This window comes from Betta splendens, chromosome 6 (genome assembly GCF_900634795.4).
Source record: "Betta splendens chromosome 6, fBetSpl5.4, whole genome shotgun sequence".
NCBI lineage: Eukaryota > Metazoa > Chordata > Actinopteri > Anabantiformes > Osphronemidae > Betta > Betta splendens.
In genome coordinates this window covers 7580373-7595639 of record NC_040886.2, presented here as the reverse complement: position 1 = coordinate 7595639, position 15267 = coordinate 7580373, and the positions used below count along the sequence as shown (strand labels likewise).

Below are 15267 nucleotides of genomic sequence, written 5' to 3'. Positions count from 1 at the left end.
AAGGACTGATCCAACGTGGACTTGAAGGCTGAGAAGGAGATATGTATTTTTGTAACCTGAGCCATCAGCCGACATGGACAGTTCTGGGCCCCGCTGGCACGACAGAAGCGTCACGGCCCTGTCCCCCCTTTTTATAGACAAGCTGACACCCCCCCAGGCTGCACATGACCCCCGCCCACACACACTCACTGTGGACGTGCTGTGTGGGGCCAGATCAGCGACCGAAGCTTAACTGGCTGCAGGTCCACACGCTGCACTGTCGAAAAAACCCCACCGGACGATGGACAGGAATCAGAACCTGAACCGAGCCGAGACCTTCTCCTTCATCAACCCATGGATCCGCTATTTTCTCTTCTTCTTCAGCTTCTTATTTTGGGTGAGTACAGAAGTTGCACTGTTCAGAATGGGGTTTCTTTTGTCCTGGGATGTCATGTATTTAAAATACTTTTCAGAATATAAATCACCCATTTACAGCGAAAAATATATTTCATAGTCTGATCTGTTTTGAATATAAAGCAAAACTGAAAAAGAAAACGTATTAATAATAAATGAGACAACACCATTTAGAGTGAATGCGTAGATGCAGTCGGCAGCAACCACCTACTGCTACCTATTTTAGCTTTACTCTGTGTGTGTGCACTCAAATTCCTCATTCACCATCCTATCATATGTTGAGCAGTGGCCTCCCGTCAAATCCGTCGAGCGGCGACTCGTGCTGAACATCTGGCAGCTGTGCAGGTCCGTATCTGCATGTTACTTTGCGGTGCATTTACTGTCAAGCTGAAAGTAGCTGCGGACACGAGACAGTTAGAGACGCACGAGCAGCGCTTTCACTCCGAGTTTGGACTCGTTACTGCTCCGAGCGCAGGGATCGCATCCCATCCCACGTCCAATCCTACACAAACGCACAAACACTACACCTGGACTCTTGCTGTGTTTAGAGCCAATCAACAATAGCTGCAGCTCCAGCGGCCGCGCCGCCGGGCCCGCGGTGATTTTGTTTATCTGAGAAGTGAACACCACAGCCCTAATCTATCAGGCCTTTGTCCTCGCGTCCCCGCGGCTCAGTTCAGCTGGCTTTCACCTCCGCACACAATCCGCAGAGAGAAGCCTGATTCATCCCTCTGAAAAGCCTGAAAAACCCGGCTGGAATATAGTCGCTGTGTGTGTGTTTACGTCTGCCGCCCCACACGCACAGTGCCTGTATGCGCAACGAGCGTCAACGTGGCAAATCAAGAAAATGAGCTGCTCACGCTCACACTTCGGACAACGGGCCTTCAACAAACAGCTGCACTTTTAAACCACGACAACAGAGCGGTTTAAAGAAAACGTGCATCACCCGTTTGGTCCCGTCAAGACAAAATCGGAGACGAAGTCGTGTTTTTTCATGAACAGCAAATAGATCCAGGATCCCGCTGACCTCTAAATAGCCAACACATCCCATCTCAATCCATATTAACAGAGACACAAGCTGCATTCTGTGTGCGCACAACTCCAGCAGTAATCAGGAGCAAGTCTGTAACGCTGCAGCCTGGAAATGAAGGCAGTGCAATTTGGTATTCAAGGTGAGAAAAACAATCACGGAGAGCAGGGAAATGAGTGTTGACAATGCAAACCACAGGATGCTCTAATACCCCCTGTTCCCGAGTCACTCCTCTTAGACGCAACTCAAATCCTCAGCGGCAGCTTTGCGGCGTGTGCTCCAGAATCACTATCGCTCTCACCCATGGACGCCTGCGTCTGAATGTTGTCACCGCGCTTGTTGCCTTCATTAAAGGAGCATTGTCCCCTTTATCAGGCGCTGGCGCGGCGCGTGGGCCGCCGAGGCTCGGCGCCGGGCACAGCGGGGGGGCCACACACACACACACACACACACACACACACACACACACACACACACACACACACACACACACGCAGCCTCCTCCCGCTTCTCTCCGCTGCTCGTTAGGGTAAAATGACCCGCAGTCCACCTACAGGAGGCGAAACACAGATTCCAGATGAGCTCGCATGGATAATAGTCGTGACGCCGCAACCAAGGCCGAGTTCTGTTCAATGAGCAAAAAAACAAGTTTTCATGTCTTAAAAGCGAGGCAGGGATCCACGTGTTTGAGTGTTTCCCCGAGCTGATATGCATCTGTTTGTTTATCATAAACACGAGCTTAAAGGCTTGTCACGGTGAGGTTCTGTTCAAACATGGCCGACGTTCACCGCCGCAGATACTGTATGCCTGGAAAATTTCCATAGTGATGATGGGCGGGTGGGACGAAGCTTGTGTGTAGTTCAATGTCACATCGTTTTGCTTGATTTTCCATTCTTGTATAAAATTCCTGTTTTGTGTTTCCAGGTTTTCTCCCTGCTGATTATTGCCATCGGGGTCTATGCAAAGATCCAGAAAGCCACAGGTATTAGTTGCTCAATGACACACCATACTGTACACACAGACTTAGGCCTCCGGTGGCTGCCGTGGACCCGTTGAGCAGATCACGGTGGCTTTATCCTTAGTTTACCCGTCGTCATCATTTTCACATTTAATTTGATGCAGTCCAAACCCAGAAAGGATTATCCTGGGCTCGTCCCACCGATCAGGCCTGTGTTTACAGTGTACAGTGAATGAGGGCACCCAGATGCAAAAACAGGAAGCTGAAATGAATTGAGAACAAAAGGGTGGAAACGAGGACAGAGACGCCTGAACAGAGGCTGTTGTGTTCCAGACACGGTGAGGGACACGTTCCTGGTGGACCCGGCCGTCGTCCTGATCGTGGCGGGGGTGGTCATGTTCTTCATCACCTTCTGCGGCTGCATCGGAGCCCTTCGGGAGAACATCCGCCTCCTGAAGACAGTAACGGACACACACTGACCGACAGTGCGCCGGCGCCGGCCACGCGACCCCCCGCCTCACTGCCGCTTTGTCTCGCTCTAGTTCTCCCTCAGCCTGACGTTGGTCTTCCTCACGCAGCTCGCCATCGCGGTCCTGGGCTTCTTCTACTCCGATCAGGTACGTGGCCCCTTCCACAGGCCGTTCCGCATCAGCGTAGTTGTCCTCTGAGCCACGGTGGGGTCTCTGCGTGTGCCTTCGGCGCCGACACCATCTAGAATAAATGCCCCCGGGCTCCAGTGATGTTGTGTATTCCTTTCCATGACTTGGACAATCTGTGCATTTGTAAAGTACGATGTTAAAAAATGTAACAAGACATGACATCTGATCCCACAGATGGGCCGGCCGAGCCCGGAGGGGAGGGGGGGGGGGGGGGTGCCTTGTCAGAGTCGAAGCTGGGCAGAAAATACTAAAACAGTGCTGCAGAGTCTTTGAGTCAACGTCTATAAGTCACACAGAAAGTGGGGTATTTTCATAGAAACCTGGAACACAACACTGGCCTCGGAGCATGTAATATAAGTATTCAACATATATTTGACACTGACTACATTAATACAAGTGCTGAAGCTTCCTCTAAAGCACTTACACTAGCTGATAACCACGCTATCAGGCTATCGTCACACTGTATCAAGCTCTTCACACTACAGATATCGAATTAGCTCCGCCGCAGATACGAGCTATCGCTAAAGGAAGAGAACAAAGCAGCAAATGTCAAGAGTGCCGTGAAAAGATGCCGAGGAACCGAGCATCATTATCCTGCTGAGATAACGGGGTCTCATCCCAGCTTGAGTGCACCGTCATTAACGCAGCAATAGAATCATCCGTCTCTCAGACCCTTTTGGACTCGGCCTCAGCCACAGCTTCATCGCGAGGGGTCTGATTAAAAGCGCGTCCGAGCGCGCGCAGGTGCCACGTCTCCGATCCACTCACTGCTCCTCCTGCAAAAGTTCCACCGGGACTAAAAGCCCGACAGGCCGGGGCCCGCGAGCGCAGCCCACCAGGTGGAAACGGGGCTGCGACGGAGACGGGGAGCGGCCGGAGGCGCTCATTTTGATTTCATTTTCAGTCATTTTGAAACCACTTCAGGGTAGAGATTGGGGCCATTGGAGGCGGCTCAGTGTTTTTATGGACGCGGCCCGTTGTAACTGTGCAGGAAGCCTTCAGCCAGCTGCTCAAGTTCATTTCAGGCTTAATGAAATCTCAAAGTTCAGCAGCTTATTGTTATGCAGCGCTCGCATTAGCATATTCTGCATCTGAACTGCGTTAAAGCTCACTGCTAACGCTCATTTGTATATGACCGCAGACAATCTAAATATTAACAATAGGCCTAATTAAAAATCCGAAAATGATCGTTAAAAAGCAGCAAAATAAAGCAGCACATAATTACGTAGTAGTTACACATCCGCGTATGATCTGTGTGTTTCATGTTTCCCTCAAGTGGAGTTGATTAAAATTACCATTATAATCGGTGATAAATTCACGCAATTATCTTATGCAGCTAAAAGAGCTCGACACCCGTGTTTGGCATGATCTGGCGTGATCCCGGGGGCAGACATGGTGTCGTTATTAAGGTTGGGGAGAGGGGTTGGACTCCTGCAGCAGCCCCCCCCCCACACACACACACACATCTGGTATTATTATTCATGTTTATTTAAACAGATACATGAAAATAGAATATTCAGTGGAGAGACTAATACGCAACATAATTCCATTTAAAGCCTAAAACCTCATTTGTAACTCGTCTCTAGACGGATCCTAAAATAATAGCACGCGCACGCTGCCTCAGTGTGTACATGAATGCAGCGCTAATGGAACACACAAAAAAAAAAAAAAAAACACTACAAATCCAATCACACGTCAGTATCCTTGAATTCTAATCCGGTCTGAGGTTGAGGATTTCCGCAGCACCTGCCTGAAGGAAGTTCCTCACATGAGCACTTTGCAATTCTCCACCGACGGAGCCCGAGTAATTAACTGAGCAACGCGACCTGAGAGTCTCGCCGTGTCACTGAGCGACGCAGCCGCCCGCTTCTGGAGGTTCAGAGATGAACTCGCGCGTGCTGCTTTTAATGACGTTATTAAAACGCGGCGCCTTGAATTTCCTGGCGAGTTGACGTTGCAGCTATTATTTCATGTGCTCCCTCAGACTCGGGACGCTCTGGGGAAGTTTGTGAAGAAGGCCCTGGTGCACTACAGGGATGACCTGGACCTGCAGAACCTGATGGATTACATACAGAAGGAGGTACAGTGCTGGAGGCTGCCGCTGCACGCGCCCCCGAATTAATCACAGCTACCGCGCTATTGAATGTGCTGAATGCGAAACCCGGCACAGCCACGGTCGGCAGCCACTCAGGCATAGGCCTTGTGTTTGCTATGCTGGCCCTGGTGAGGGGTTTCCACATGAGAGGCTGCCTGTAACATTTAGTTCCTGCGCTCTGTGGGTTTCCTCATATGATATTCCTCCTCCATCTGTGCACGCTGGCCCACTTGTGAGGCCGGGTTTCCCCACGGGAGAAGCCCAGACTGCCGGGACGTACAGTGCAGCGCAGGATCACGTTGCTAAATATATATGTGTGTGTGTGTGTGTGTTTATGTGTGTGTGTGCGCATCTCTCCCGCTTCTTTTTTGACTTAGTTCAAGTGTTGTGGGTGGAACAACTACACAGACTGGTCCTGGAACATGTATTTTAATTGCACACCCGAGAACCCGAGCTCCGAGCGCTGCTCCGTCCCGTACTCCTGCTGCACGCCCGTTCCTGGAGAGGTGGGTACTGTAGGAACGCGCGTGAGGAACCGGGTTAACGTACTGCGCAGCGTGTGACCAGCGACAGCTTCGCGGCTGCAACGGAACGCGAAGCTGCGAGTTCAAAGTTTCTTTGCGCAAAAAATAGACCTGATGGATGACTTTCCTGATAATGAGGCTAAATTGATGCTTTGCTGACGGCTGCTTTAGCACCTCACACGCACTAAACGCTATTATTGGAAGAGATGTGACAAATATTCTAAAAGCCCAGGAAGGAACTTAGATCATACAGTATGTGCACGTACAGTACAACATTCCACACAGTAAGTGGGCCTGTGGACAATGACTAATGGTAGCGGGTGGTATGTTGACACTCGATAAGTACACACGTGTGTCGAAACTGGGAACCCGGTGGGTTAATGGCGTACGGACGCCCGCTGTCCCTGCAGGTGATTCACATGCGAAAGCCCACGAGGGTGATTTAATTCTCCGTCGCGGAGCGATGGAGGGCAACGTGTGCATCGACACACTTCCAACGGGATGTGCGGCTTCGCAGTAACATCAGCGACCACTGAAGCAGAGGGGGCTGTGATTCACCTGCTTTAACATTTAAGCCCCTTCGCGTGCAGGTTCTGTGACATTATACACTGTGCGCTTGCATCCAGAGCAGCGTCCCCTCGTCCTCTCAGCAGAGACGAGTAGCGTTTTCAGTTCAGACACTGCGTGCACGCAGCGGCGTCGCACTGCTATCGATCACACGTCTTGTTACAAGGATCACGGCAACCTTTTGCGACATGAGTGAAAAACCTATTAATTAAACAGTGGAGGAGCTAATGCAGTGCTGCCCCCTGCTGTTCGCAGCCGGCAACTGCTCGGGCACGTCAGGGGCAAAGACATGGAAAAAGTCTGCACCGCTCATTGTTCCCTTATTTTTATTCCACGTCTCCGCAGTCTCCAGCTGTCACAATAATTAATATGTTCACCAGCGCCACAGCAGCCCGCGAGAGCATCTTTCAGGAAGGCGCTTCTGTTTCAGGTGCGCGCGCTAATTAAGGTGATCTTTGAAACGCCCGCGTTCTCCTTTCACCTGTCACGCAGGCGGTGATTAACACCATGTGCGGGTTCGGGGTGCAAACCCAGAAATACGTGGAGGCGAACAAGCTCATCTACCCCGTGGGCTGCGCGGACAGGGCGGTGACGTGGATCGAGTCTCACCTGCTGCTCGTCGGGGCTCTGGCCCTGGGCCTGGCCTTGCCTCAGGTACTGCACCTGCCGCACGCGCGCGCGCACACGCACGCACGCACGCGCATCGTGCGGTAATTCGCAACACTCGGACAACCGAGCGCGGAGATGATCGCGGTTTTAAAGCGGCTCTGACTCACGCATGCGCAACGGGGGGGGGGGTCAATAGGCGTCAGCTGGAGGCCCCTCCATCTCGAGTGCGCCGCGGTCGACTTATTGACGGCCCCGCTTCTCAGCCAGACTTGCAGGGCGCATTTGGACCGGACTGCGAAGTAGTCTGAGCAACACTTCAGCATCTCAGATACCGTTATGAAAAATGGATATTAACACCCAGATGACGCGCTTTACGTTGGCTCACTCACATCCCACTGTCGATGCGCCTCGCGCTTCAAACCTCGCACCGCTGCGTCGATACGTTAGATTGACCGTGAAATCCCATTAGCATTGACTAAGAGCTGTCTCTAAGTAATTATCTGCTTTCTAAACAAAACCACGCAGGTGCCGTCACGTCGTGGCATCGCGGATCCCTGTCACTTCCCCGTGATCGAGTCCCCCGACGGCTCTGCGAAGAGTGAGAGCGCCTAAATTATCTATGAGTCCTGTCAAAACAATTGCATTAGTATTCCAGCGGCTCTGATGCGCAGCAAATCGGATAATGAAGTGATCTTTTTATTTTTTTTATTATTTTTTTTCCCATCCTCGCCAAACATTATTACTGGATTTGTCTGCATAACAAGCCTCATTTAGAATCCAACTGTTAATTATTGAAAAGCTGTGTTTGCCACTTTGTGTGAAATATCGCCGACAGGAAACAACTGCCTGGGATCAGCTCTGCAGGAATTGATACTCACATTTAAGTATTCTAATCCTAGAACTGTAACTACAGTATGTAATTGGAGGGGATTTGGAGCAGGCTTGTACAGCACGCGGACCCATTTGGACCGCGCGGCGCCATCGTTCCGAGGGACCTTGAGGCGCTCGGACGCACTGTGCTTCTAATCTGAATGCGGCCGTTCTCCAGGTCGCAGGCATCGTGCTGTCCCAGATCCTGATCTGTCAGATCCAAGATGAGATTACCTCGGTGTCGTGAGAGGCGGCGGCGGGGGAGGAGGAGGAGGAGCGGGTTCTGCTCGGTTTCCACACGAGGACAGGATTTCTACGGCTGCTGTTTGACACTTCCTACTGTTCATGTGCTGCGTTTTGTCGTTACTTACGATGGAAAGAGATAAAAAAAAAACAATCATATGCAAAGTGTATATTTATTGCTTTTAAAAACATTGATTTTGTATTGAAATATAGATGAAGTACAGTATTTATGTATGTGATGTTTGCTAATAAATTGAAAAAAACCAAGGTTTCAGGGAAAGTGGTGTATTACACTTAATAGGCTTATTGATCAGAGAGAAGCACAGTATAGGTTGGATTTCATGCAGTATGTGGAAGCTTTTGGCCTTGCTGAGCATTTAATTACTGGCTGCTGGTGAAGACGTCTCCGGGACGTGGTCGCGGTGGCTCTACGCGTGCAGAGCCCGAACTTTCTGCATGAGACGATCGGTCAGAGCCGAGTTGGGCCTCACGGCGTCGCGCTCCGCCAGCAGACACCTGGAGGGAACCAGCACGACGTCAGTGCCCGGAGCCCAGCAGACGATCAAGCTGAAAGGACTGAAAGTGGCTGTAAACTCTGTGCGTTACCTCCCGAGTTTCTGGTGGTGCTTGTCCTCGGATTTGAGGGTCGCGTGAATGAGGAGCTGATTGAAGACGTCTCTCTGAAAAAGGCGGCGGCGTCAGTAGGTGATCGCCACCTACTGACGCCCCCCCCCCCCCCCCGAGAACCTCACCTGCGCGTCGCTGCCCCCTATGTCCACGATGCGGTAGCGCAGCGGGTACAGCAGCTCCACGGCGCGGCCGTAGTCGCCCCGGTCGTACTGCGTCATGGCCTCACACATGAAGACGCCCACGCGCCCGGCCAGCTGATGCTGCTGGTTCTCCCCCGGCTCCCTGCGGAGGCAAGTGCAGTGGCAGCTTGTCAAAGGAGCCCAGAGGTTTCTTGGCTTAAGGGGTCGCGAGCGCTATTTCTGTCGCCTCAGCAAACGAGTTCACGCAGGCAGAGGCGCAGGTCAGATGCTTCCCAAACACTGAGGACATGAAAGAAAGGCAGCACGGATGCTAAATCGTGCTTGTTCCCATATTTCCCTGTGTTTTAAGGCACTTCGCAGCCCAACACTAACCAGCATTAACTCTTTGTTGACTGCACAACGACCTGTTATTTTCCCACAGTTTCGCATCCGTTTTTCCTGCTTCAGTGATTTCTTGACCTATTACTGTAGCTCACAGGACCCCAGTGCCTTAAACTGTACCTGAAGTATCCAGGATTAAGAAGTAGAATGCTTTTGGTGTTAAGGCTTCATAAAGACAAAAATCTCCAGTATGAAATGCACACGATGAACATGTGAGCAGGACTCATTTCACTGTAAGGCCAGAGATCTCTCGCTGCATGGAGGTGTGTGGGATCAGGTCATGCAGCGACTCACCGACTCTGTACCATTACATTATGGCAAACTACGGATTACGTTAAGCCGCGCAATCCTTTCAGACCAAGGAAACACGGGTGACATGTTACACGGAATAAAAACAAGCGCGGACGCGGCTGCCGCCTGATTCAGCAGAGCCGCGTTGACGAGAGCATTTCCATTTACGACTGCACTCAGAAACCGACTTCCTAGAGTTGCCCCCCCGAGGATTCATCGTTTTCAAACTCTTGTGATCTGCATTTTATTACATAACAGCGAGAATGATGACACTCTAACACCCCTGCCTTCAATGGCAGCTTTTTTTTTTTTTTTTTTTTTTTTCTGTGGGTTGCAGGGAGCACCGTGCGCCCCATGCGCACGGTGCCACAACGCATCACGGCCACAGAAGCGCAGCTGCCGCTGCAGCATCTGCTTCGCGGGAGGGAGCTCTCCTCCTCAGCGTCCCACGCGCGACCTCGCGCCTCTCTCCTCTTTACATAAGGCTCGTGCGGCTCTTACGCAAGGCTGAAAATTTACTTAGCCAGCTCCTGGAGGCCGTCCACCAGGCGCGCCGAGACCCCGGCGTCGGCGGCTCCCAGCGACGCCATGAGGAAGTGGAGGTCGTTGAACACGGTCACGTGATCGTCGGTGTGAGGCTGCGTGACCTGGAGGAGCTCGCGCCAGCGCTCCTTCACGCCGACACCTGAGACGCAAAGTTGGAGCCCGTCGTTAAAGCTGATTGAGTTTAACTTTGGAACGAGTGCAAAGCGAAGGTCAGGGTTCCTGCTAATTACGCAGCAGCTCGTGTTTCAGCCTAATGAGGTATCATAACACAGGCTGCCTCCCTTCATTAACCGTTTGGCTTAACATACTATTACATTTTACTGCTTCCATCAGGCTAATCAGTGTCATATAAAACCCTTGATTAGGCTTCATGCATCATATTATGAGCTTTAATCAAGGTCTGGTTGGTAATGGCCAAGATCCCATGTGTTTTAAAGGGGGGGGGGATGTTCCCCCTGCCCTCCAACGATTCTTCTCTGGTAGAAAAGTCATATTATCGGGCGTCTTACCCTCCATTTCAAGTCTGTAGAGCATTGAAGTGGCATCGACAGTGTCCAGCATGGATCCTGTGGCTTTGCAGCGTCTGAACACCTTATGGGAGACAGAAGTTTCATTTAAAGAAATACATTAGAGCCGACACAGGTTCTTGAGGTTGACACAGTATAGAGGACAAAATCTCATGCACCGTAACATTATTCAACCTCAAAGAGCTTTACTTTCAACCCATCTAACCCTTTTTTAAATTCAATAAAAAAGTCATCAGCTGTGGCTGTTGACACTCCCCTCGCTCTCGCATCCCGGATTCCAACTGAATTCGTTCACACTCGCTCTCTGATTCACAAGTACAGCGCATTGCTTTTAGTGGGCGTCCCCTGTGTGGAGGTCCTGCACTGCGCGGGCGCGACCCCGTGAGAGGGTGTGCTCGAGCAGACACGCCGCCAGCGGCTTGATGCAAACCCACCTCGGAGTCGTAGATTTGCAGAGCGGCTTCGTATTGTCCCTGTGGAGGAGGAGGGGGGGGGGGGAGGAGGGGAAGGGGGGAGAAGATGGTGAGCGAGAGGAATTTGAATAACTTCAGACTTGAAAGATAAGCCAGAGTTATCGCTCGTGCTGCACAGGCGCGAGCACAAATTAATCTCCCAATATAATCAACTGCAGGCGTCGAATTGCCAAGGGAGAGGAGATCATAAATACGAGCTCCACAAACAGTCCTCGTGCCAACTCACTTGACTGAGAAAACTCATCATAATATTTACCTTCTCTATGTAGTATAGAGCCCAGTGCCAATAGTTATGACTGGCCAAGATGTCACACACCTGAAATTAAACAGCACATATTCATTTCAAGTATTTTTTTCCCTAGGACTATTTTACTGTGTAATTCATTGATGCTGTGGTACGTTGGCAAAACGTCACACCTGCCAGTCTTTCTCTCGACTCTCCATGAACTTCAAGCCCTTGTCCATTTCCGCCCTCATCTCGCAAACGTGCGCCACGGAGTGGACGGCCCAGCCGTCGTCTGGAGTCAGAGCCAGACCCTGCAGGCGGGAGATGAGCGGCGAGAATGAAGAGTGAGGATAAGAAACGCAGCGGAGGCACGGGTCGGACAGAACCCTCACCTCCATGGCTACTTTCTCAGCCTGGTCGTAGAAGCGCGTCTCCATCAGGCCGAACGAGTACATTCCTTTCAGATAGCTGGGGGCAAGAAGGTAAAGAAAACACACTATTTTTGCTGAATTACTGCATTTACAGTAACGGCCTTCGGCTCGTCTGCATTCTGCTGTCGCTCATCTTCTTCTTGACAATGTCCCTCAGGTTCTCTGTGGGGTTTCACTGTAGGCGACTTCATGGTTACTGAACCAGTCACTGGTACTTTGGAAGTGCGGGCCTGTCAGCAGAAAGAGGCATGAAGTGCTCTAGATTTGCCTGATAGACGGCTCCGCTGACTGTGGACGTGATAAAACACAGTGGACCGACACCAGCAGACGACAGAACCATCATCATTACCGACTGGAAACTTCACGCTGGACCTCAAGCAGCTTGAAACACAGACTCACTGTTCGAACTGAACAGCAGTAGTGTGATCCTAGGGGGCAACATACTGTCCGTCAGCTTCTACAGCAGCTGCCGTGATGCTTGAAACGTACCATCCACCCATTTAACTAAACCTAGAACAGAACAGCATATACGGTATGTGGAGAACACACACAGCCTCCACAGGTAACGGTACCCCCCCCCCCCCCGTGGATTCACTAGCTATAAAACAGCCACAGCCTCCAAACCACTGCGTTAATAAAGCGATCCGGAATCGGTTCGTCAGCCTGAAACCAAAATTGTCAACATTGTGTTTCGTGGGAGTGAGGGAGTAGAAAAAAAAACACAGGCGTCGTTGCAGGTTGACCTCCTGTGTGAGAAATGACTCTCTGCAGGACACTGGTTCAATAACGGTGTCTGCTCAGCCACAGCAGCCCCATTCTTCTCCTGACCCATAGTGCACACTTATTGTCCAGAAGCAGATTCACGCTACCGATGCGGTTGCTTTTCTAATCAGTGGCATCGGTTCTGGTCACATCCCTCGCGATTTCCCGTACTACTACCAATACTGTACTTCACCTGGACAAGGGCATGTGTGGCTTCCAGTGGGGCAGCACTCTGGCCACCGAGTCCCTCATGGGAACCTGGGCTCCCATGTAGAAGAGGGCATCGTGAGCGAACTTGAGGGCCAGCATGTCAGTGGGGTGGTCAACCAGGATGTCCTCCCACACGTCACAGGCCCTGGGGAAATCCCTACAGTACGAGGAAGACGGCGTCAGTGTCCGAGACGAGCAAGTGGAGAAGAAAGAATGGCACGGGACACTGGAGCTCACCCACGCGAGAAGAGCTCCATGGCCTGGACGTGGAGCTTCTCTCTGGGGGAGATGTCCTGGCTGTTGGCCAGCTCCACCGTTCGCTTCACAGCACTGGCCAGACGCTTATCCAGACGGGTGGAGCTCGTAGTGGCTACCAGCTCTAGGCCCGTAGTGATCACGTGGCCCATGACTGCAGGGAAAAACAAGGAGCCAGTCATGGTTTTAGAGCTACTTAAGCAAATAATTATAGAAGTATAATTAATGCTAAGAATTAATTTCGATTAACCTTGTGCATGTTTCTGCTGGAGCTATTAGAGGCTCAAATGGCATCTTTTACACTGAGCCTGTATAAACTGAATAGACACAGACTATGTGCCATTTTCAGATACATCGTTTCATCAATATCAAAAGTTAAATGAATTCATAACATATCAAAACATTCTGCTGATGCGTAGTATTGCTCCATGTTTACATTTATTAGGTTTGTCATTATTTTTGCCTCATTTTATCATCTTGAATAACCGACTCTAACAATTTAAATGTTGTTTATATATCTTTTTTTTTCCAAGATGAAAAATTGCCAGATCTGATAGAGACAGAATCACATCCTTCAGCTCTGAAAAAAAAAAAGAGGAAGACAGGGAAAGTTTCTCTGAGAGATTCACACAGGCCACAATTCAGCAGATGAAGAAATAATCTGTTTCAGGGAGAAAACATGTCAGACCTGATACTGCAGGCTGCAGGATGGGATCAGCGAGGAGCTCCCAGAAATGCAGCAGCAACGGGAGGAGAGAGGCAGAGGGAGAACGGTAAGCCGACGGGTGAGACGAAAGTAACGGAGAATAAAGAAGGAGTTGGTGACGAGCAGACTGAACTGACAGAGATCAAGTCAGGACATGAGGAAGAGGGAAAAAGAAGGAACAGAAAGAGGAACAAAATAAAAGCCCACAAGAGGAAGGAACCAGATGTTATTCTCTGCAGGCAGGATATTCAACAGAGGCGTTTATCCCCATTAGGGAACTCTGATTAATTAGAATCAAGAACGTTTAGAGCTCAAACTGAACACAAATACTACAACTACGGAACTGGAGAGAAAATCAAACTGCTTCACAGTGTCAAAGTCTACAGGTCTTTGTCTCGTGTGAATAAATAACAGCCCAGGCAGCCGAAACTAATCGTCCTGATAATGTGTCAGCATTTCAGAGCAACAATGACAGCTGTGCATCAACAACAGCTCAGTGGTGCAAATACAAGCATTTCACTTCCACACCATTACTAAAATACTTACACCTTGACATTTGGATGTTGGAAAATTGCCTTTACAGCTGGTGTTGTTTGTTAATGCACTTACTGTATATCGGTCGGTTTATACTGTATGTATATACACTGTATATTATGTATATAGTATATTATGCACTGACACAAAGGCTCAAGGCAGACGATACGACAGCTTTTATGATCACAGCTCACTCCGCCTGCAGTGAACTCCCTATAAAAGCACTCTGACCTCTTTATTTATTTACACATTGCAGAAGCTCCAAAGTCCCCTTTTAATTAGGTTACATTTAGCACAATTACACTCACTGCTGACAAATACTGTTACTCCTAACTATTACCTTTATGTTTCTACAGTACTCTAACCCGTCGCTGCTACTGTAAATGTGGGTCAGAGCCAGGTCTGCGCTGAGAGACGTAAACCTGCTGCGCGCAACCCTTGTTAAACATATCAAATAGCATTGGAGCATCAATGCGAACAACAATATTTACCAAAGTTGGGGTCTGCAGCGTGCATGGCAGAAAAGCATCCTGCAAACCCCCCCAGGGTTTCATCGTTCCTCCATTTCACATACTAGGGGTCAAACACAGCACGTGAGGCGTCATATGGTGGATCAGTAAACAGGTGAGGGCGGATGCAGGGTGTGGGGTGCTGCACCTGTGTGAGTATGGCGTCGTAGAGCCTACACGCCTCGTTGCTGCTGCTGGACAGCGCCAGGCCCTCTGCCCTCCAGGCCTGTAGGACGCAGGGCAGAAAGAAAGGCGATCACACCACGAAGAACCATGACAAGACATGCAGCCATGCGTGTGTTCACACAGTTAGGTCCGTTTAAACAAGGTTAAAGTTGGAGCTTTACTGCAGTACAGATCCTACAGTACACCGATCATCCCTCCATATACTGCAGCATCAACATACATGTACCAGCTAATACAGTGAAGTCCGACTCTAACTTCACCGTGACTCGAACATGTGACATCTTTCCCGTCCCGGTTCGGCACCGCCCGCGTCTCTTTCTCGGATCCCGTTTGACTGTCTGTTCCGGCGCCACTCACCTGACAGTCCCTGAAACTCGAAGCCTGCATGGTTGTGAGCTGCGGATGTCAGTCGCCACGTCCGGACACCACGAAGTCAAAGTTCGTCTGGAAGAAACACGCAGACCGGAACGAATCTGTGCCCTTTCAAAATAAGGGCATAATATCCTGGTACG

At 50.3% G+C, this 15267-nt stretch overlaps 2 protein-coding genes across 7 annotated transcripts; one reads left to right on the top strand and one right to left on the bottom strand.

Moving 5' to 3' along the window:
- Nucleotides 1-182: 182 nt before the first annotated feature.
- Nucleotides 183-8216, top strand: tspan33b (tetraspanin 33b). Of its 3 annotated transcripts, XM_029154379.3 has the most exons (8): nt 183-376; nt 2348-2405; nt 2715-2842; nt 2924-2998; nt 5025-5120; nt 5513-5641; nt 6719-6880; nt 7884-8216. In XM_029154379.3, the coding sequence occupies exons 1-8, from the start codon at nt 281-283 to the stop codon at nt 7950-7952; spliced, it is 813 nt and encodes a 270-aa protein (XP_029010212.1). In that variant the 5' UTR covers nt 183-280; the 3' UTR covers nt 7953-8216. The 3 variants fall into 3 exon arrangements, with proteins under 3 accessions (XP_029010212.1, XP_055365642.1, XP_055365643.1); XM_055509667.1 differs by lacking the exon at nt 5513-5641; XM_055509668.1 differs by lacking the exon at nt 6719-6880.
- ttc38 (tetratricopeptide repeat domain 38) lies at nt 8108-15256 on the bottom strand. Of its 4 annotated transcripts, XM_055509666.1 has the most exons (15): nt 15113-15256; nt 14718-14795; nt 14552-14633; nt 13509-13658; nt 12803-12974; nt 12549-12722; nt 11555-11630; nt 11354-11473; nt 11193-11252; nt 10898-10936; nt 10446-10527; nt 9910-10075; nt 8701-8860; nt 8555-8628; nt 8108-8464 (listed from the first exon to the last, which is right to left on the bottom strand). In XM_055509666.1, exons 1-15 carry the CDS (start codon nt 15140-15142, stop codon nt 8377-8379), a joined length of 1551 nt encoding a protein of 516 aa, XP_055365641.1. In that variant the 5' UTR covers nt 15143-15256; the 3' UTR covers nt 8108-8376. The 4 variants fall into 4 exon arrangements, 3 of the variants coding, with proteins under 3 accessions (XP_055365641.1, XP_029010210.1, XP_029010211.1); XM_029154377.3 differs by lacking the exon at nt 13509-13658 and having other exon boundaries at nt 15113-15255; XR_008694930.1 differs by lacking the exons at nt 8108-8464; nt 9910-10075.
- Nucleotides 15257-15267: the final 11 nt, after the last annotated feature.

Bases quoted from the DNA above. Each gene is read 5' to 3' on its own strand.
- ttc38 (XM_055509666.1), bottom strand. From the start codon at position 15,142: ATGCAGGCTTCGAGTTTCAGGGACTGTCAG. The intron at 10,076-10,445 runs GTAAGACGCCCG...TTTGCGTCTCAG, and splicing joins CTACAGACTTGAAATGGAGG to GTGTCGGCGTGAAGGAGCGC. The intron at 8,465-8,554 runs GTAACGCACAGA...GGTTCCCTCCAG, and splicing joins CACCACCAGAAACTCGGGAG to GTGTCTGCTGGCGGAGCGCG.
- tspan33b (XM_029154379.3), top strand. From the start codon at position 281: ATGGACAGGAATCAGAACCTGAACCGAGCCGAGACCTTCTCCTTCATC. The intron at 5,642-6,718 runs GTGGGTACTGTA...CCTGTCACGCAG, and splicing joins GCACGCCCGTTCCTGGAGAG to GCGGTGATTAACACCATGTG. The intron at 6,881-7,883 runs GTACTGCACCTG...GCCGTTCTCCAG, and splicing joins TGGGCCTGGCCTTGCCTCAG to GTCGCAGGCATCGTGCTGTC.